The 22,353-nt window shown below is 40.9% G+C and overlaps 2 protein-coding genes across 3 annotated transcripts in view; one reads left to right on the top strand and one right to left on the bottom strand.

Moving 5' to 3' along the window:
* The window catches only part of MED12L (mediator complex subunit 12L), a 442,361-nt gene that overhangs the window by 101,132 nt on the left and 318,876 nt on the right, over positions 1-22,353 (bottom strand). Inside the window, exons 17-18 of the mRNA XM_063442526.1 lie at positions 19,435-19,582; positions 1,567-1,685 (exon numbers count right to left, since the gene is read on the bottom strand). Of these exons, the coding sequence (XP_063298596.1) occupies positions 1,567-1,685; positions 19,435-19,582 (267 nt within the window). The remainder of the gene's footprint in view (positions 1-1,566; positions 1,686-19,434; positions 19,583-22,353) is intronic.
* Positions 1-22,353, top strand: part of P2RY12 (purinergic receptor P2Y12) — a 28,281-nt gene that overhangs the window by 183 nt on the left and 5,745 nt on the right. Inside the window, exon 1 of one of the 2 annotated variants that reach the window (XM_063442529.1) lies at positions 16,969-17,015. The exons of the other annotated variant lie outside the window; for it this stretch is intronic. The gene's annotated coding sequence lies outside the window, so the exon portion shown is untranslated. Of the gene's footprint in view, positions 1-16,968; positions 17,016-22,353 lie in introns of those variants that run through there. 2 annotated transcript variants of the gene reach the window in all.

The raw sequence follows: 22,353 nt of genomic DNA, 5'->3' as shown, positions 1-22,353 counted from the left end.
TACTTACCTTCAACATCTCTGGTTCCTGCTGAAACTATAGGTCAGCAAACCGAGATTTATATAATGAATACCATTCAATAATATTATAATTAGTAGCCGTTACATGATTCAAGAAACTGGTAAAAACTAATTGTACATTTCAGTTTATACAATTCAAAAATATATATTTGTTACTGTCTATATTTGTGTGTCTATATATCTATGAATGTACCAGCAATGGAAGGTTATTTTTTCACTCAATATTTTGTGTATGGAACAGCATTTTGGTAATTGTTTTCCCCCCATTTTCTGTTTCTATATGGACACACCTAAAGGATAGTTTATAGTCTATGGTATTTTAAAGTATTCTATGTAGATGCTTAGGGAAAAATATGAAATTCCACTCTAGAGTGTTTAAATTACAAAGTTGCCTTGACTTGTAATATGCCCGTACTGCTACAACAAGGGATTTGTCAAACCTTTGGCCATCTCATAGATAAACATTACGATTAATAATAAAACATTTTTAAAAAGTAGTTGTTTAGGTGAAAATGGCTACTTTTAAGATTTTTAATATTGTACTCCCTTCCCCCGAACAGGAACTCATAGCCAGGAGGCACCTCTCTGTCCATGCAGTCGGATACCATTACATTTTATATATGTTATAGATTTTTATATGATTTATAGAAGGACCTTTATGCAGAAGAGAGATACAGAAACTACCTGGCAGGTCTCGGGCTAATGACCTTTTAAAAGAGCATGCAACTGCAAAGATGGTATTTGAAAATAATGATTTATCAACAAAACTATATTCAGGTGATTTTTTTTAATATATTTTTAAATGAAAGGGTATTTTAGATGTGCTAAAAAGGCAATCAGGAACACTTAGAATTAGTGATTAGTGAATTCACTACTTGGCAAGCATTTTCAAGCTTCCGCTGAGAGGTCCTTAGCTGAGTCTGCATTGGCATCATTAGAGATAGAAATTACAAACAGATAAATCTTGCTGATCAAGACTGGTCAATAAATCAATCTAAGCTGAGTAACTATGGGGAATGGTCAATATACTTAGAACTGAACTTAACAAGAAAGTATGGTCTGGTTGCAGTGGGTGTCCGCATTTGCAAAAATGGTCAAACACAGGAATTTGAAACTCAGTCACATACCATATTCTGCCAAGATTTTAATAATTTGTGAATTATAATCAATATAATGTAATAGCCTATTATAAGCAACACTGTAATTCCGAAACCACTGTTGTCGTTCATCATTCCTGACATTAGTCAGAAGCAAAGAATTTAAGGTTTATGCCTAATGTTAGCTTATCTGCCATTCAACCCTACTGCTCATTTGATAAAGACTTTACATTTTATAGTCAGACTATTTGCCTACAGCAGGGGTAGGCTACCTTCGGCACTCCAGATTTTGTGGATTACTTCCCCCAGATGCTTTGCCAGCATTGTGTCTTTAATAGCATTATAGGAGAAGTAGTCCACAGCATCTGGAGTGCCAAAGGTTGCCTACCCCTGCCCTACAGTATGGCCCAAACTATGGACACGAATTTTGATAAATGATAGTGCCAAGTACCTGGGAGGTGACATGATGCTGATCGAAATATGAAAGCTGTTGCAGCCTCATGAACATGTTTTCCAGGGATGGGAATGACTCCTGTTTTCCTTTTCTTGTCTTCTGCCCATCATCACCAGCTGCAAAATACAGTCAATAATATATTTTACCTCAATTAAGATCAGAAAAAAAAGAGAAAGCAAACAGATGTGTGCCGCTGCTTGATAATATTCCTTCCTGGTGAATTCATTTATACATGACAAACTACAGACAGACACAGACATATTCAGATTTCTAAACAAGAGATATATATAGAGAGAGAAAGAGAAACAATCTTGCTATACCATATTAATATCCAATACTTTTTTTGCCAAGAGTTTCTAATATAAAATGTGACCTTAACATCAGCAGCTCAGTATATACAGTGTATATGTTATACATTATAATACTGTAATGGGATAATTAAAACAATTCCTAAAATTAAGTTTCATAATGCAAAAAGTTCATCAAAATCGTCATATATGTGTTTTTAAAATGTTTTCAGTTTTTGTTATTTGTCAGTTACAGCAAAAATAAAGTCGGAGCATTTATCTTATTGTGCTTTCTTTCTGAACTCAGTCAGATGCCACGTAGTTTCCAAAGCTTAAAAACCCAAACTTCTTTACATAAATATTAATATAGATCACTTGCCTACTGGTTGACTTAAGTTATCATTTAAGCTACACAACAAGAAAGCTATTTAACATTTTGAAGAGTTACCCATAAAATAGTAGCCACCATACAAATAAATAAAAACAAAAAAACAAAACCATATAGCCAGGGTTGGATAAATAACCAACACTATATAACGTCTTAACTACCTTTATTGGTAGCTCTGTTTGGAATGGAAATAAACTGTACAAAAAAGATGGTTTGCATCTTTCTCAAAAGGGAACAAATGTTCTCAGTGAGCAGTTCAGATGTTTTGCTAGGATGTATTTAAACTAGGAGGGGGGGGGGGCAAAAGGGTGATAAAACATCAATCCAATTGTCCCCCAAAACAAGGACAGAAGGTGCCTGTAGCAAGTGTGTTAAAAAATTATAAGCTTAGAGTCATGTCTACAAATGCTCGCAGTTTAGGGAATAAGATCCATGAACTTGTGGCAATAATGGCAACTGATAGTGTAGATTTAGTCGCTGTTACTGAGACATGGTATAATGAGAAAAATGACTGGGACATAGCAATACCAGGGTACTCTTTATAGAGAAAAGACAGGGAAGGCAGAAAAGGGGGAGGGGTGGCCCTGTATGTGAAGGATAGCATAAAATCTAGCCTAATAAAAGTTAGTGAGGTGAACATAGAGTCCATTTGGGTTACGTTAGAATTTGGTAATCACACAGTAATTCGTGTAGGTGTGATTTATAGGCCCCCAGGACAAATTGAAGAGTTAGATAATCTACTAGTTGAGGAAATAGCTAAAATGACAATGAAGGGGGAAGTTATCATCATGGGTGACTTTAATCTTCCTGATGTGAATTGGAAAACAAAAATAGCTGCTTGTGCCAGGAGCACACATATTCTAAACTCCCTACTGGGATTGTCTCTAAAACAAGTCGTTGAGGAGCCAACTCGTAAAGAGGCCATACTAGATTTAGTGTTAACAAATGGAGATTTGGTATCCGATATTACTGTAGGTGAAAGTTTAGGATCCAGTGATCATCAGTCAGTGTGGTTTAATATAAGAACAGTGACTGAGTCACACCACACAAAAACAAAAGTTTTAGACTTTCGAAAAACAGACTTTTCTAAAATTAGAATATGTGTAAAGGAGTCATTATTAGACTGGAGCAATTTAAATGGCGTCCAAGAGAAATGGGATTATTTAAAAGTTGAACTACTGAAGGCAACAGAAAATTGCATTAGGCTTGTCAGTAAAAGCAAAAAATTCAAGAAACCACTGTGGTACTCCGCAGATGTGGCAAAAATAGTAAAACACTAAAAGTTAGCATTTAGTAATTATAAAAATAAACAGAGTGAGGAAGACAGAATGATCTATAAGGTTAGGCAGAAAGAGGCTAAGCAAGTTATAAGAGCTTCCAAATCACACACAGAAGAGAAAATAGCACAGTCAGTAAAAAAGGGGGACAAAACTTTTTTTAGATACATAAATGAGAAAAGAAAAGTAAAACAAGGATTAGTTAGATTAAAAACAAAAGAAGGAAGGTATGTAGAAGAGGATAAAGGTCTAGCTGACTGCCTCAATGAATATTTTTGTTCGGTATTTACAGATGAAAATGAAGGAGAGGGACCTCAGTTAAGAAAAAGGATAAATGAGTTATTTATTACACGTGAGTTTTCAGAGGAAGAGGTTCTATTTCAAGTGTCAAAAGTAAGGACACATAAGTCAATGGGACCTGATGGAATACACCCAAAGCTATTAAAAGAGCTTAGTGGTGTACTAGCAAAACCATTAACAGATGTATTTAACTAATCATTGATAACAGGAGTAGTCCCAGAAGATTGGAAGTTGGCAAATGTTGTGCCCATTCACAAGAAAGGTAATAGGGAGGAGTCGGGCAACTATAGGCCAGTAAGCCTTACTTCAGTAGTGGGGAAAGTGATGGAAACCATGTTAAAGGATAGGATTGTTGAACATCTAAAAACACATGGATTTCAAGATCAGAGACAACATGGGTTTACTTCAGGGAGATCATGCCAAACTAATCTTATTGATTTTTTTGATTGGGTAACTAAAATTATAGATCAGGGTGGTGCAGTAGACATTGCTTACCTAGATTTCAGTAAGGTTTTTGACACTGTTGCACATAGAAGGCTTATCAATAAACTGCAATCTTTAAGTTTGGATTCCAATATTGTTGAATGGGTGAAGCAGTGGCTGAGTGACAGGCAACAGAGGGTTGTAGTCAATGGAGTCTATTTGAAGCTTCGGCTTGTCACCAGTGGGGCACCTCAGGGATCTGTACTTGGACCCATTCTCTTTAATATTTTTTATTAGTGATATTGCAGAAGGTCTTGATGGTAAGGTATGTCTTTTTGCTGATGATACTAAGATATGTAACAGGGTTGATGTTCCAGGAGGGATAAGCCAAATGGCTAATGATTTAGGTAAACTAGAAAAATGGTCAGAGTTGTGGCAACTGACATTTAATGTGGATAAGTACAAGATAATGCATCTTGGACTTAAAAACCCAAGGGCAGAGTACAGAATATTTGATACAGTCCTAGCCTCAACATCTGAGGAAAGGGATTTAGGGGTAATTATTTCTGATGACTTAAAGGTAGGCAGACAATGTAACAGAGCAGCAGGAAATGCTAGCAGAATGCTTGGTTGTATAGGGAGATGTATTAGCAGTAGAAAGAGGGAAGTGCTCATGCCATTGTACAGAACACTGGTGAGACCTCACTTGGAGTATTGTACGCAGTACTGGAGACCGTATCTTCAGAAGGATATTGATACCTTAGAGAGAGTTCAGAGAAGGGCTACTAAACTGGTTCATGGATTGCAGGATAAAACTTACCAGGAAAGGTTAAAGGATCTTAACATGTATAGCTTGGAGGAAAGATGAGACAAGGGGGATATGATAGAAACATTTAAATACATAAAGGGAATCAACACAGTAAAGGAGGAGATTATATTTAAAAGAAGAAAAACTACCACAACAAGAGGACATAGTCTTAAATTAGAGGGACAAAGGTTTAAAAATAATACCAGGAAGTATTACTTTACTGAGAGGGTAGTGGATGCATGGAATAGCCTTCCAGCTGAAGTGGTAGAGGTTAACACAGTAAAGGAGTTTAAGCATGCGTGGGATAGGCATAAGGCTATCCTAACTATAAGATAAGGCCAGGGACTAATGAAAGTATTTAGAAAATTGGGCAGACTAGATGGGCCGAATGGTTCTTATCTGCCGTCACATTCTATGTTTCTATTTTTCTATTGTATGTATTCGACCTCTCTAATCATCTTCATAATTCATAAAGAAATCATAACACACTCATTAAATGAAAATTGTGCAAACATTAGAAACAGTTATCGTTACAAAAATGTATCTACATGATTTATTTTTTTCATGATGTCACTGAATTTAGTTAAAATATTACACTGTGCACTAAATGTTGCTCATGATTTGTTTGTTGATTTGTGCAGGGTTATTGAGTCTACTCTGAAATGATGGGACGTAACCAGAGAATTTACAATTTTGGGTCAGAACAGCCAATTCGGGGATAGATGTGAGTTAGAAAATACTTTCTATCACAAGTATTTTACCCTAAAATTTGAAATGCCCTAGCCTAGTCAATGCCTTTCAATTTACAGATTAATGAATTAGCCTGCTAAATCCACATGGTTTGTTTTAAGTTTGTCATATCCCCACAATAGATATTTGCAACAAAAGATGTAGTTACATAAAAATGTATATAAAGTGTGCTATTTACCTTTATAGTGTGTTTGACATATAGTGTATATACTTATTGTATATAATCTAATGTAATATAAAACATACCAAGAAACACTATTTAAAATATAGTTGGATACATAGTTGTTTTGTTACATTTTTTTTTTTTTATTCAGTAGTAGTTTGAATAATTTGTATTTAATTTTGTTGGCTACTAAACTGTATATAAATTGTAAATAAATATATGGGTTATTCACTAAACCCCCGGATTTTGACTGGATTGACAAAATCCAGTGAAGATTACCTGATTCCGACAATAATGGCAATTCTTATATTTATTTAAGTCAAATATGATCGGAATTTGGACTGCCCTAGCGAATCTGCAGCAATTGCTCAGATGCATTTCATGTCTTAATTAAAATCGGAGTTTTCGCATGCGAATCCTATACAAAGTATACGATTTGTAAGATACACAAGGCACTGATGAACAAGTGAACAATATATTTAAATATTATTTGACAACTGGCAGGGCTAGCAGCCAGTGGGCAAATAGTTTAAAAATAAATAAATAAATAAACCTCAGCAGTGCTGGTAACTAGCCAGCCACCAAATTAAAAAGGTAATACATAGAGGGTCATTGAGTGGGGGCCATTTAATGAAATAAATGGGGAAGACATCCTTACGTACCTCCTGCTGCTACCTGTGGTAAGATGGTTAATTTTAGATGGCTACTATAACATAATATTGAGGGAGGAGAACTTACTTTCCTATCCCAGCCCTCACCTATAATATTCAGGATGAGGACTTAGGGTACTCCCCAGCTCCCACCCATAGGCAGTAGGTGGGGGCTCTAATTAATTAAACAATGTTGTATTTAACCCTCCCCATCTCCAATTCCCTAGAGTTTGCACTTGTTTGTTTCACTGTAATTGAAGTGTTTCTCTTAAAGTGCCTCCATACATGCTAAATATTGTTTTTTAAATGACAGAAATGGCTTTCTTTTAATATCCTATATATAACTAACACAACATTAAGTATGAAAAAAGTAAAAAATGGTAGGAAAAAAAATTATAAAACATTTTTTACATATCCATTGCGACTAAAGAAAAACAACTCAAAATAGATCCACATATTTTGTCTTGTTTGCTAAATGCCTCATAGGTCTATAATCTAATTAACGTTTTGGTAGTTAACGCTAACCCTATGCTTACCCCCTGACACGATACCAACCCTATCCCTAAACCTATGCTTGCTTACACTAACTAACCGTATATCTAACACTATCTCTAATCCTAAAACAGCATTAACCCTAACCCGGCATTAACAAATACCTTACCCTAACACTAAGCCCACACTAACTCAAACCTTACAGTTAACCCTACCACTACAACTAACCCTAACCCTACTCCTAAGGAAAATCTCTGTTAATACCAGTACTGATATAAGCAGATGGGCTTCCTAGTTAAAACAATATGTGACCGCCATCTACTGGCTGCAATGCTGAAACTCCAGCATGATTTCCCTTTAAATCACATTGTAATCTGGGCTGAGCAGGTGACAAAGTCCAGCACCAATCACAATCGGCATGGTGGCATACAGGGAGATCCTGCAGAGTCTGTTTACTTTCCATCCAGTTCTGTTTCAAAGGATTAAAAAGGCTGTTTGCAGTGCTTACTACAGCTCATGTGTCAGTCTGTAGCCACTAAATGTGGACCCAACTGACAGAAGGGAGCCCCTTCATTTGATACCTGGGGTCCACTGGCGCACACACTCATTTTTTGAGGAAGCACACAGAGGGTTGGAAGCTATGCACAGCTCCTCACGACGCCGGCCAGGAGGAGGCGGGAGACGTGAAGAGTGGGTCAATGGCTGCCATATGGTGCCAGGAGGTGGCTGGTTGGCTGGCCACCAGAGGGCACCCTAAAGAGGGAATAAAAGAGGAGGCATCCTTGGGGGCGGCAAGAGAGCTCTGATGATGTGTTTCCAGGTTCTCTCAGCTCCCTCGCGCGTCCTGTGTAATGATGCTAAGGAGCCGGAATATGATGTCGCTCCAGCCCCGGCATCACTACAGAAGCGCATGAGGGAGCAGTGAGGAAATGAAAGAATAATTTCCCACTGAATTCTAGGGAGAAAATCCTCACTGGATTACAGGGAGAGGACCCAGACTAGCATTCCTAAAGGTAGGGAGGCTGGATGTGCCTAAAGCAGATAAAATAAATAAAACAAGAAATACAATTCATTTTTTAGTATGCAAAAATGTGTAAGTGTGTGTATCTGCCAGTGAGTGTGTTTATGTCAGTGAGTGTTACTGTCACGGGGAATGTGTCAGTGAGTGTGTCTGTCCATGACAGTCTGTCAGTGAGTGTTTTAAATCAGTGAGATTGTGTGTCTCAGTCTGTGTAAGAGTATGTCTTTCAATGAGTGTGTCTGTTTGTGAGTGTGTGTCAATGTGTGTGTCATTGAGAGTGTGTCAGTGTGTCTGTCAGTGAGTGTGTCTGTAGTGAGACACAAACACTGACCGACACATTGACACACACACACAATCTCACGGATTTAAAACACTCAATGACAGTCTGTCAGTGAGTTTAAAATTAGTGAGATTGTGTGTCTGTCATTGAGAGTATGTCTGTAAATGAGTGTGCCTATCAGTGCTTCAAATCAGTGAGATTGTGTGCCTGTCGTTGAGAGTGTGTGTCTGTTAGTGAGTGTGTCTGTCAATGTTTCTGTCACACTCACTGACAGACACAACGACACACATATACACACATTGACACATACACACACAGATACACACATATACACACACCGGCACACAGATACACATACCGGCACACAGATATGCACACACCAACATACAGATACAAACACATTGACACATACACACAGTCAGATAGACAAACTGACACACAGGTACACACACCAACAGATACACATCCTGGCACATACAGACACAGCTACAAAAACACACTGGCACACAGATACACACTGCCACATACACACACACACTGACAAATACACTAACAGCTACACACACGGACACACAGGTACTCACACAGTGACATACAAACACCTTGACACACATTTACATACACTGACACACAGGTACAGATACACATGTCATCATTGTTTTATTTGCCCTGATAATTTTGCTGCTGAAATTATATTGAACTTACTGTCTAATCTTAAACTACCTTCAAGTGCAAACCTTTGTAGTTTGGATGTTGAGTCACTGTATTCATCTATCCCTCACGATAGGGGACTTGAACATGTAAGATTCTTCCTAAACCAAAGGATATGCAGAGATGATCTCCATACAGAGTTTGTGGTACGCCTTCTTGAATTTATTTTATCCCATAACTATTTCTTGTTCAACACCAGATTCTATCACCAGGTGAGGGGTACTTCGATGGGGACAGCGTGTGCCCCATCCTATGCAAACCTCCACCTGGGGTGGTGGGAAAAATACATCTTTTCCTCAGAAACTTTGAGGGATTACCTCCCTAAGATCCTATGGTGGGGACGCTATATCGATGACATCTTACTGGTATGGCAAGGGTCCCCACAAGAATTTGCAGACTTAGTGGAATGTCTAAACCAGAATACTGAGAACCTCAAATTTACGTCAGAATTTGGTGGACGCTCAATTAACTTTTTAGACATCACAATCTCCATTAATGGAGATGGGACATTCCAGTCTACCCTATATAGAAAACCGACCACTACAAATTCCCTACTCCATTGGAATAGGTATCATCCCAGGCCTCTTAAGGCGGGGATCCCGGTTGGCCAATACCTTCGCCTCCGGAGAAATTGTAGCGATGTAGCAGATTTCAAAATAAAGGCAAACCAACTGCGTGTGTATTTCAAGGAGAAAGGCTACCCAAACCGCTGCCTTAAAAAAGCCTACAAGAGAGCACTTGAAATAGATAGAAAAGACCTCCTTAGTGATCACCCCGGGAATAAAACCTCGAAAAACACAGGCGATTTTCGGATGATCGCCACATATGATACGGGATGGTCTGAAGCAAAAAAGTGTCTGAATAGATTCTGGCCGATCCTCCGGAACGATATACATCTGAAGGAGGTGTTAGGTCCATGTATTAATATGACGGCCAGAAGAGGCCGTAATATCCGGGATCTACTAGTACCAAGTCATCTATCTATTAAATCACAGCCAAGAGACACATGGTTGGGTAATCCCCCATGTGGCTCCTATGGCTGTGGTAGGTGTGTAGCCTGCAAATACATTTTAAAAGAATCTAAAGTAGTAAATGACAGCACGGGTCAAGTCAATTGCAACACGAAAGGTTTGGTGTACCTCCTGTCCTGCTCATGTGGACAGAAGTATGTAGGCAAGACTTTTAGAGCCTTCAAAGTAAGGCTCATGGAACATGTTAGGTCTCCTAAGAACCGCCTTGAAACACCAATTTCAAGACATTTGAAAGAACATCATCGGAGTGATCCCAGTAATCTGACATTCTGTGGTCTTGAATGGGTCAAGAGACAGTCGCGGCGAGGGAACTATGATCGTCTATTAAGACAAAGAGAATCTAGATGGATTTATAGACTCAAGACATTACAACCTCTGTGTTTAAACGAGGGCTTTTCCTTTGCTCCATTTATTTGATCCCTTGCAGTGGAGATATACATATGCAGACATATGTATATATATATATATATATACTTGTGAATTGTATCTGGACTGTCCCTCAAGTACTTGCTACCCTCTCTAGACCTGCCACCTTGTCTAGGAATTTTTCTGATAATTATTAATTTTTTTGTAATATTGTCTGTTATTTAATTCACTTTCCCTCTCCCCCCTCCCATTATGAGCTCCCATCTCCCTTTGCTTCTTCAGTTCATTTTGATTATATTTATTACATTGGTCTTTCTGCTCTTCTAACATATGTAGGGGGGCACAGTTTATAATAATACACTATTTCGGTATTTACTCCCTGTATGGCCCCATATCTAATTCTAAGAAGTATACAAAATTTGAAACTGATAAGCAATATAGTGTGATATTTGGTATTTCCAGTGTAGGAGGCTGTATACAGGCGCACCTTTTGGCTAAATGCCAATTTTGACGCATACAGAACAGCCTCTACGCGATACCTGACACACTAGGGACCATACTGAGGCCGGTAGAACATAAGCGCATGCGTTCCTTTCCGATTGAGTGCCGGCACTTGACGCATGCGCACTTCACATTGCCTCAAATATGCAAATGGTAACTTTTCCACAAACTACTCAGGCGTATCAAAATTGAGACCCAGCCCACCTATGACGGACGGTGATTTTTTGGCGCCAATTGTAAGTGTTTATAAGGGAGGAGATGAAGGGAAGGTACCCTGTACACAACTATACCCTTGAGAAAGGCGGATATTGCCGAAGAAACGCGCGTTGGGTTTCTGCTATATGTGGTGGAGGGGTGGATCTGGGCATTTAGCCCCTCACTATTTGAATTGCAGTTCAGGGTCTTTTGAGCTACTGAACCATCTCTATTACCTCCCCACTTTATTTTTCATATCTCTTCACTGATATCTTCCTGTCCTTTCGATTTATCTACTTGGACTAGACAATTGAAGCCATTATGGCTAGCATACACTGATCTACATTTGTAGGTTATCATCAGGACACTATATCTCTGATACTGTTATGTATATACTGTTATTTTTATTTTTGATATCTAACAGTGGAGAGTATATTTGTTTGCTGTAGGAATTCAAGTACAGCTTTCAGCCGTCTTGCTACTATGCCTATATGTGTCACTTTTTTGATACTGTTGCCGTTTTGAAAAAACCTGCATTTGCTCCTTCATGATTGTTACTTAGCAACATAGTATCGAGGTGCATCATTTGGCTATGTGCACCTCAGGCTGACTTTTTAAAGCGGCACTGTCATGCCGAATTCCGTTTTTTTTTTAACCCCCCTCCCGCCTCAACTACATCCAATCGACCCCCTAGTCATCCCCAAATGCCCCTATGCCCCCCACATTACCCTTTTTTTATTCTTTATTTTCTGCCCCGATCTATATTCAGGGCGCCGCCATCTTTGTGTGGGTAGGTGAAGTCCCTGTGGGACACGTCATCTGCCCACACTAGATAGCCCTGAGATTCCCGCACATGCCCAGTGAAACACCTGGACATGCGAACGGGAATTTCACCTATTCATTCATTCATCAGACAGACGAATGAATGAATAGAAAAAATCAGACGAACAAACTAACACTGAGTATCAGTGTTCGTTTGTTTGTTCGGTTTATTACAAGGAGGGAGCTACCGGCGTGCAGCTCCCTCCTTGTAATATGTAACTATAGAAGCGGCAGGGAGCAGTGCTCCCCACCACTTCATTAGCCCCCCGTGTCCCCCCCCCTCACTCTATGGGGGTCAATATGACCCCCATAATAGTACAAGGGAGATTAAAATCTCCCCAATGCCCCTACTCGCTATATCGCGAGTAGGGGCATGTCCACTAAACAGTGAGCAGCCTGTGGCTGCTCACTGTAAAAAAAAAAAAGAGTAATAAGGGGGGGACGGGGGGCCTACTGTCCTCCCCCGCCGGCCCCCACCCCTGGACGGCGGGTGGGGGCCATAAAGGGAATGAGGGGGGACCTACTGTCCTCCCCTCAGGCCCCCACCCCTGGGCGGCGGGTGGGGGCCATAATAGTAATAAGGGGGGGGACCTACTGTCCTCCACCCCCCGGCCCCCACCCCTGGGCGGCGGGTGGGGGCCATAATAGTAATAGGGGGGGGAACCTACTGTCCCCCCCCCCGGCCCCCACCCCTGGGCGGCGGGTGGGGGCCATAATAGTAATAAGGGAGGGGGGGGACCTACTGTCCTCCACCCCCCGGCCCCCACCCCTGGGCGGCGGGTGGGGGCCATAATAGTAATAGGGGGGGGGACCTACTGTCCTCCCCCCCCCCGGCCCCCACCCCTGGGCGGCGGGTGGGGGCCATAATAGTAATAAGGGGGGGGGACCTACTGTCCTCCAGCCCCCGGCCCCCACCCCTGGGCGGCGGGTGGGGGCCCTAATGGAAAAAAGGGGGGGGACCTACTGTCCTCCCCCCCGGCCCCCACCCCTGGGCGGCAGGTGGGGGCCATAACGATAATGGGGGGGGACCTACTGTCCTCCCCCCGCCCCCACCCCTGGGCGGTGGGTGGGGGCACTAAGTAAATTCCCCCCCCCCCCATCAAGGTGACTAGGGGTGCCCAAGCCCCTAGTCACCCACCCCCCACCCAAATAAAAAATGCCCCTACCTACCCCCCTCACCCTAAAAAATAGTGAGGGGGGAATAAAATTGCTAACCTGTAAAGTAAAATTAAACTTACCATTCGACGTCTTCTTTTTTCTAAAATCTTCATTTTTCAGCCCCAAAAAAGGCCAAATAAAAAACCATCATAGCCGTCGAACTAAAAATAAAATAAAAAACCCGAGCGCAAAAAAAAAAAACCCGACGAAAAAGAAAAAACCCGAGCGCACAAAAAAATAATCCATCTTCACCCATGGAGGGCTCCGCGCAGACTGAGCTCCGCAGGTGGGGCAAGGCTTATAAAGCCTTGCCCCGCCCTGCAATTAGCCTAAGAACACTCTGATTGGTGGGTTTAAGCCAATCAGAGTGCTCTTTGTCATTTTACAAGCGTGGGAAAGTTCTTTGGAATTTTCCCACGCTTGTAAAATGACACAGAGCACTGTGATTGGATGGCTTGAAATCCATCCAATCACAGTGCTCTGTGTCATTTTACAAGCGTGGGAAAATTCCAAAGAACTTTCCCACGCTTGTAAAATGACACAGAGCACTGTGATTGGATGGATTTCAAGCCATCCAATCACAGTGCTCTGTGTCATTTTACAAGCGTGGGAAAATTCCAAAGAACTTTCCCACGCTTGTAAAATGACACAGAGCACTGTGATTGGATGGATTTCAAGCCATCCAATCACAGTGCTCTGTGTCATTCTACAAGCGTGGGAAAATTCCAAAGAACTTTCCCACGCTTGTAAAATGACACAGAGCACTGTGATTGGATGGATTTCAAGCCATCCAATCACAGTGCTCTGTGTCATTTTACAAGCGTGGGAAAATTCCAAAGAACTTTCCCACGCTTGTAAAATGACAAAGAGCACTCTGATTGGCTTAAACCCACCAATCAGAGTGTTCTTAGGCTAATTGCAGGGCGGGGCAAGGCTTTATAAGCCTTGCCCCGCCCTGCGGAGCTCAGTCTGCGCGGAGCCCTCCATGGGTGAAGATGGATTATTTTTTTGTGCGCTCGGGTTTTTTCTTTTTCGTCAGGTTTTTTTTTTTTGCGCTCGGGTTTTTTATTTTATTTTTAGTTCGACGGCTATGATGGTTTTTTATTTGGCCTTTTTTGGGGCTGAAAAATGAAGATTTTAGAAAAAAGAAGACGTCGAATGGTAAGTTTAATTTTACTTTACAGGTTAGCAATTTTATTCCCCCCTCACTATTTTTTAGGGTGAGGGGGGTAGGTAGGGGCATTTTTTATTTGGGTGGGGGGTGGGTGACTAGGGGCTTGGGCACCCCTAGTCACCTTGATGGGGGGGGGGGGGAATTTACTTAGTGCCCCCACCCGCCGCCCAGGGGTGGGGGCGGGGGGAGGACAGTAGGTCCCCCCCCATTATCGTTATGGCCCCCACCCGCCGCCCAGGGGTGGGGGCCGGGGAGGGGGAGGACAGTAGATCCCCCCCCCCCTTATTACTATTATGGCCCCCACCCGCCGCCCAGGGGTGGGGGCCGGGGGGAGGACAGTAGGTCCCCTCCCCCTTTTTTCCATTAGGGCCCCCACCCGCCGCCCAGGGGTGGGGGCCGGGGGCTGGAGGACAGTAGGTCCCCCCCCCCTTATTACTATTATGGCCCCCACCCGCCGCCCAGGGGTGGGGGCCGGGGGGGTGAGGACAGTAGGTCCCCCCCCCCCTATTACTATTATGGCCCCCACCCGCCGCCCAGGGGTGGGGGCCGGGGGGTGGAGGACAGAAGGCCCCCCCCCTTATTACTATTATGGCCCCCACCCTCCGCCCAGGGGTGGGGGCCGGGGGGGGGAGGACAGTAGGTCCCCCCCCCTATTACTATTATGGCCCCCACCCGCCGCCCAGGGGTGGGGGCCGGGGGGTGGAGGACAGTAGGTCCCCCCCCTCTTATTACCATTATGGCCCCCACCCGCCGCCCAGGGGTGGGGGCCGGGGGGGAGGACAGTAGGTCCCCCCCCCTTTAATTACTATTATGGCCCCCACCCGCCGGCCAGGGGTGGGGGCCGGGGGGGAGGACAGTAGGTCCCCCCCCCTACTACTATTATGGCCCCCACCCGCCGCCCAGGGGTGGGGGCCGGGGGGGGAGGACAGTAGGTCCCCCCCCCTCATTATCTTTATGGCCCCCACCCACCGCTCAGGGGTGGGGGCCGGGGGGGGGGACAATAGGTCTCCCTCCCTTATTTTACTTTACGGCCCCCACCCGTCATTTAGGGGTGGGGGGCAATATTTTTTTTCTTTTTTTTCTACAGTGAGCAGCCACAGGCTGCTCACTGCTTACTAGACATGCCCCTACTCGCGGTATAGCGAGTAGGGGCATATTATTTACTAATACCAAGTCATTTTTACTTGGTGTTAGTAAATTTGGCTGAAAGACCAATTTAGGTCTTTCAGCCTTTTAGTAGATAGCTCCCTGATACCGTGGGAATTAGGGAGTTATCTACTAAGCGGCTGCAAGATGCAGCCACAGCAATGAATAGGATCGGAGTTTCATTCATTAGAATGAAATTCCGATCCGAACAAAGTACCGAATTGCATCCTAACACCAATGGAGAAACTCTTCTCATTATGTTAGGATGCAATTCGGCAGTTTTGCCGGCGTTCTGTCTAAGTGACAGGACTTTCGGCAATACTGACAGGAAGCATTGTGGGAACAGGGAGGAAAGCTAGGGATCATGGGAAAATTGCTCTGACCAGCGGAAATGAAGCACACTTTGCTCCTCCGCTGGTCAGAGCTGGTCAAGCGGAGGAATCCTCCATAAGACAGAGTCCCTACTTTGTCTTATGATTTTAAAGAAAACTAAAGAAGACAGGAAGAAAAGAATAACAGATCCCGAGAGAGTGGGAGAAGAGGAAGAGATTGAGGAAAGGTAAGTTCGGCATGACAGTGCCGCTTTAAGTCACTTTATTCCTCACTTATTTATAGCAGTTTGGTGTATTACATATTTTTAATATTAATATTTTTCAATAAAACGTTATTATTTTTTTGTCCACTCTGTATAATACACGGTAGTGGGTGTATATAGTACTATTGCTCCAGAAGGGGTACTAGTGTTGAGGGGATCGGTTTCCCACATTTTTGGGATCCTCGCTCCTCACTCTCTTTTGCTCATTTATTAATATAAGGGTTAGGCCCTTTGTAGTACCCCAGTAACCTATTTCTTTGTATCCTTTTTGCTGAAAAGATTTTTTTCAGCCTAAGGAACATTGTGTTTGAAATTATATGCCTGCAGACTGTTTCTTCCAGTTCTCTAATACAGTTAGTGACCTGGATCCCTGGAGGACATAAGTGGCATAGCAATAGTTGAAAGGATTAATACGGGCACTGAGACAAGTAAACAAATATTTACTGACCTTGTCTATATGTTTGGCATTCTAAAGTATAGCTAATTAACTTTTTGTTTTGGTTCTAACATCATATTTTATTATGTAAAGCGTGAGATGGTTATAGGAACTTGATGTTAAACAAAAACAGCTTACATTGAAAAATGCCAAGGCACTAAAAGTAAGAGGGCAGTACATTTAAAGTTTATGACTACATTTCTGTTCCCTATTTTTCTTCTACTTCTCTTTTCTCTAATATTATTTTCGGACTCCAACATTTAATTTTGGCACATTACAGAATTAAGCAACATTAGCCTTTCAGAGTAAGGCCAGGAAAAAGTACAGGTTCATCAAGACTATAAAAGTAACAAAACCGTCATTTACTATTCTGCTGTCACATGAAAAAGAATCTGAAAAGCATTGTCTATGTTAATTATCTGTACTTTGCAAGTTCCATTTGTCTCTCAGAGGAGCTACAATCAATATACAGGTAATTTATAATACATGTGGTTATTTGCTGAAGTGAGAATTGAAAGTGAATTGAAAGTGAATTTAAAAAGGGACACTAGAGTCACCAGAACAATTACAGTTTAATGTAGTTGTTCTTATGAGCATAGTCCGTCCCAGCAGACATTTTAATGTAAACACTACCTTTTCGTAGAGTGCCTTTTTGGAGACGCTGAACTTTACCCATAGAGATTCATTGGCTCAATGCATCTCTATGAAAATATGCTGATTGGCTAGGGTGGTATTTCCCCCCGCCCCACCTCCTTGGCTGAGATCATCAGAATTGATAATCTCAGCCAATCTAATGCTTACTTATGGGAATGCTTGTCATTGGCTGAGATCATCAATTCTGATGATGGCAGCCAAGGAGGCTGATCAGGGGTGGACCCGTGTGGTGCGAGAAAAAAACTATGTTTTCTTATTATTTAAAGGGAGTAAGGAGCGGCCTGGCACCCTACATGTATTTTTTTTTTAGCACTACATGAATAAAAGTTTGTGTTCCTGACCCTATAGTGTTTCTTAGCATAGCTGAGAATGTTTCAAGTTTGGCTAATTTAAAGTTTGAACTTTATTTTCAATTCTAACTTTAATGAATATTCCTGATAAAATCTGCAATCTATTTGCTCAACATTTTGTAGCTGATATTGCTTACTCTTTACCTTTGTTCGTGATCAAAAAGCACGCTGTGTTTGTTTCATGCATATAGCATAATTGTAATATCAGTGTATTCTTGACCTGTTTGCATTCCAGAAAAGTGTGTATTTTTTATAATAATTATTTGTCCATTTTAGGTTCTAATCTTCCATACGGATTCCTAAAATAACCAAATCTGTCCCTCACCCCTAGCCATGACCTTCTACCATGAACTTCTCCTTCCCAATATGACTTCTCCATTCCCTTTACCAACTTTTTCTATCATACCACCCCATGGTAATGTCAAAAGAGCAGGACCTTCTGTCCTGTATCAGTATGTAGCTAATTGTCTATGTCAATGTAAATGTCGACTTGTCTGTAACCCTGCCTCACTGTACAGAAGTGTGGGATCTGCAAACTTGAAATAATTGATATTATATTGATATATAATAAGGTCTACAAAATTAACAGCAATCTAGAAGATTAAACTTAAAAGTAGTGTATGTACAGATGAACTCCCAATAAAACCAATCCTTGCATCTATTTTCTTTTAAAGAACAAGCAAAATGATTCGATTTACAGCAACATTGTACTTTGTAGCTTGTGATGCATTTGTCCTACTCATGGACACTTGATTGAACATGGGTGGAACTGCTCAGTAAGCACATTTCAGCCAAACCGCAGTTCCTACCAGTTTATTCAAAGCCAAGTACACAGTGTTGTGCATGGGTTTGTTTACAGAAATATCCTAACCCATCAACCTGACATATGCGTCTCTGTGTCTAGGGCTGAGAGGGAAAATATATGCACAGCATCCGCATGTGCAATTTGTATGGTAAATGAGGAAGTGAAATTGCTTCTTTATTTCACAGTGAAAAGGGGTAGACTCATATTTTAAGTAATATATGTAATATGCCGCTGTGTGCAGTGACAGTTGCAGGATTGAACAATGACTTATGCCTGGAGCAAAGGTTATTATAGAGCTCAGAGTGACCCTTTAAGAATAAATATGGCACTTCATATTATATCTGCGTATGTAGGTCTAAGTAAAAATGTATCTCTCATGAAAGGAAAAGAAAGTGATCTTCAAGTGACATTTTGTAACATAATTTGCCCAAAGTCAGAAGAAGAAAATATTCCATAAGCTGTATTTTCTTTAAAAATGTATACCGCTAAGCAAATCTAGCCATAATGACCCATGTAAATAATTGCCTTAGATGTAATGCACATGCCTCGTCTGGCTCATGTAAATTACATCTGGTGGGTATGCCCTTTTACTCAACGCATTATTGAGTGATCCATGTCGATCACTTACAGTAAATGCGGACTAGGGCTAGGATTTTCATTAAGTCTGCATCTATAACGGTGTGGTACATTTTCGACTTCCAAACACATTAAATAGAGGTTTGACAATTAAACCATTAAAAAGAAAATTCCACTTGGGTGTTTTTACACTGCATTACTAATCAACTCACACATGCACATCACAAGTGGTGAATGCCATGTGCAAATTGTTATAATCAATGCAAATCTAATTACTGGTCTTTGGTGAAAGAGCAAGGCCAAAAAAAGGAAAAAAAAAAAACATCTAGCTATTTTGGCCCAACATTTTAAATAATTTAGTCAACTTCTTATACTTGTATTTAGTGAATAACAATGTTTTCATAGCATGCTAAATACATCTTCATTAAGGTTAATATTATTATAATTTATTATTAGATTCTACGAACATGATTATCCATTAATTTAAGAGCATTAAATAGATTTACCATCAGATTCACTAGTGCTTGATTTGTTCAATATCCCCAGGAGGTCTTTGGTAATTTTTCGTAGTTGATGCCTTGCTTCATCTCTCACTCTGCCGACCCCATACAGCAGAATCATTCTCTGGTTACATTCATGACTGGAAGACTCTTCCTGTGAATGAAATAAAATTCATGTTAGGTATTTACAAAGACAGGAACTAATCAATGCGGCTCTGTCATTTCTCAGCATATTATAAAATATTGATGCTGGAATTTAAAAGCAATCCAAAGATACCACAAGATAAAGTAGGAGCTATTGTGTATTACGGTAAAGCCTGAAGTTGACAAAAGTTGAGAAAAGACCAAGCTTTGCGGTCAACTTTTGCCCAATTTCACCAGCTGTCACATCACGAGACATCATCTATGGAGGTTCCTCCATTGACCTCAGTGCTGTACTCTTACATGTGTGTAATGAAGCACCAAGAGCCAAAGTAGACCTCCAGAAGAAGATAGCAGCAGCTATGATGGACATCTTCGTGCAAGTAAACTACCCTCCACTGCACCTGCACTGACATAGCCCCTGGCAAATGAAGCACCAAGAGCCAAAGTAGACCTCCAGAAGAAGATAGCAGCAGCTATGATGGACATCTTCGTGCAAGTAAACTACCCCCCACTGCACCTGCAACCACTGGTCTCTAAGCAGATATGTCACTTTTCCTTTGGGGGTCAAAAAGAACCCCAAAAGTGACAGATCTGCTTTAAGCATTTTTACCAGTATCTTTGTGCATAAACTGAAGTCTCTGGACTGTGGAATACATTTAGATGTCTAGCAAAGTGACATCCAACATTTTAGTATGGAAGCCTATATAATCCTGAAAAGCCTAGGCAGAGAGGCCAGAAAATGCATACTGAATTGTATAAAACAAGAGAAACTATGGATGTCTCCATGTCGCTGGAGGGCAATGCAACCACTTTCGGTTTGTATCCTTGCATAATGAGATTTTCTTAAAGACAACTCATTGATTGGATCTTCTAGGTTTATGGGGGTGTTCGGTCCATCTGAACTGTTGTAGAGGATACCAAGAAATTTTAAATAGTTATATCATTGTATAACCTATACCAGTAACAATCCAGTTACTGCAGGCCAGAAGAAACTACTTTAAATGTCATTAGCAAAAGGACTGTGCAAATGCATTTATATTGCCATTTAATATCACACTGTTAATTCTGACAAAGTGTTCTATGTACACTAATGGAAACAAATACATATAATTACTTCCTGAAATACTGGTTCAACCAACTATGTTATCAATGGCTTGTTATAAGTAATAATTAACCTACACACAGGCTTTATATATCTGCTGCCAAATCATTTACGGTTAGATTTGTAGTGATTTAAATAATAACAAAAAAATATTAAATAAGGCATACTGTTAGAGAGAAGTAAAATGAACACTCTGATGTATCTTTTTCTATATTATATGTTTTCTTTGTTGTTTAAATTACTGAGCTCCCTTTTTAAAATAGAAAATATTAAAAAGAAACAAACTTGCCACTGGGAGAGACATATCACTGCACCGTGATCTGACCGATTAAGTCACCAATTCTTATGACTTTTGTCCAATTGATTCTTTTTAATAGTGAAGCATTGAAGATACAGGACTCGTGCATACCAATTGATCCATCAATCTAGTGCTTCTCTTTGAAGCACTGAATCCAACAAGTCTCATTAAAAACGCACTGGACATACAACCATCATCTGACTTCTGCACATTTTATGTATTTTTGTTGAAAGCCCTTAGTGGCTATTCATCTGAGGGTCACAAGAGGCGTGTAAGTTGCAGAATGTTGTCAGTAGAAAGTCTGTAGGGCATGATCTATGCCCAGAAATCATGTCATCCTTGCTAACTTAAACCCTGTCAACCTCTCATTTATACTCTGCTCAATGCCCGAACCTTTATTAGCACGCTCTGTTAGAGGCCCTATATTATATTATTTCAGCTTCTATTACCCTGCTACAATACAAAGAAAATGAGGTGGGCACAGGGGTACAGCATGAACATACTCCTGTACTCCATGTGCCAAATTTGATCAAGAATGGTCATGTTTTGCTTGCACGACTGAGTAACTGCCTGCACCATCAAGTTGCAAACGTAATGTTGTCTTAAGGCCAGGTAAGGGAAACAAATTCATAATTCATCTTTGGCACCACTCTCAATCCAGGCCTAACTTGATCATACATACACCAACAAAACAAACACAAAATAATTATATATGTGTAATTAACCACACAGAGACTTACATCTATTATTTTTAAAAGTTTACTGTAGTAAAATCAAATATTAGCTCTAACAGAACGAAAACTGGTTAACTGGTCCCCTGATACTTTGATGATTGCTTAATGAGCCAACATTCAATAACTAAATGCTAACATACTACAAATGAAATCATATTAATTATTATTTGCCTAGACTAAAAGGCATTATGGGTCATTTCAAACAGTGCCTCAATCGATTAACAGATGATTATATGAGTTCAGCCAGCAGTTAGAACCATCTATTCTAATCACTATAATAAACTTAATGTTATACTTGAGGGGATATAAATCATTTAAGCTTTATGATTTATAGTTTTCAAGGAAGCATTCACTTTTAGTTAATTATGTTTTTGTCATATTGAAAAATGTAATTTGTAACTGGACTTCCTTAATTTACTTGAAATTATTACCTTATTTATTCGAGTATAACGCGGAAAATTTTGTATCGATTTTTAATCTAAAATTAGGGGTGCGCGTTATACTCGAATAAATATTAGCCCAGCAGAAGAGGGAGGGAGTGGGTGCTCCGATAATACCTCCCAGGACCGCCGGGCTCATTACAAGCCCGGCGGTCCTGGGGTGCCGGGCAGCAAGCGTTTACTCACCTCCCTGCAGCTCCTCCAGCT

Source organism: Pelobates fuscus, chromosome 2 (assembly GCF_036172605.1).
Source record: "Pelobates fuscus isolate aPelFus1 chromosome 2, aPelFus1.pri, whole genome shotgun sequence".
NCBI classification, from domain to species: domain Eukaryota; kingdom Metazoa; phylum Chordata; class Amphibia; order Anura; family Pelobatidae; genus Pelobates; species Pelobates fuscus.
Note: the sequence above shows the minus strand (reverse complement) of the source record. Positions and strands in the feature narration are given on the sequence as shown.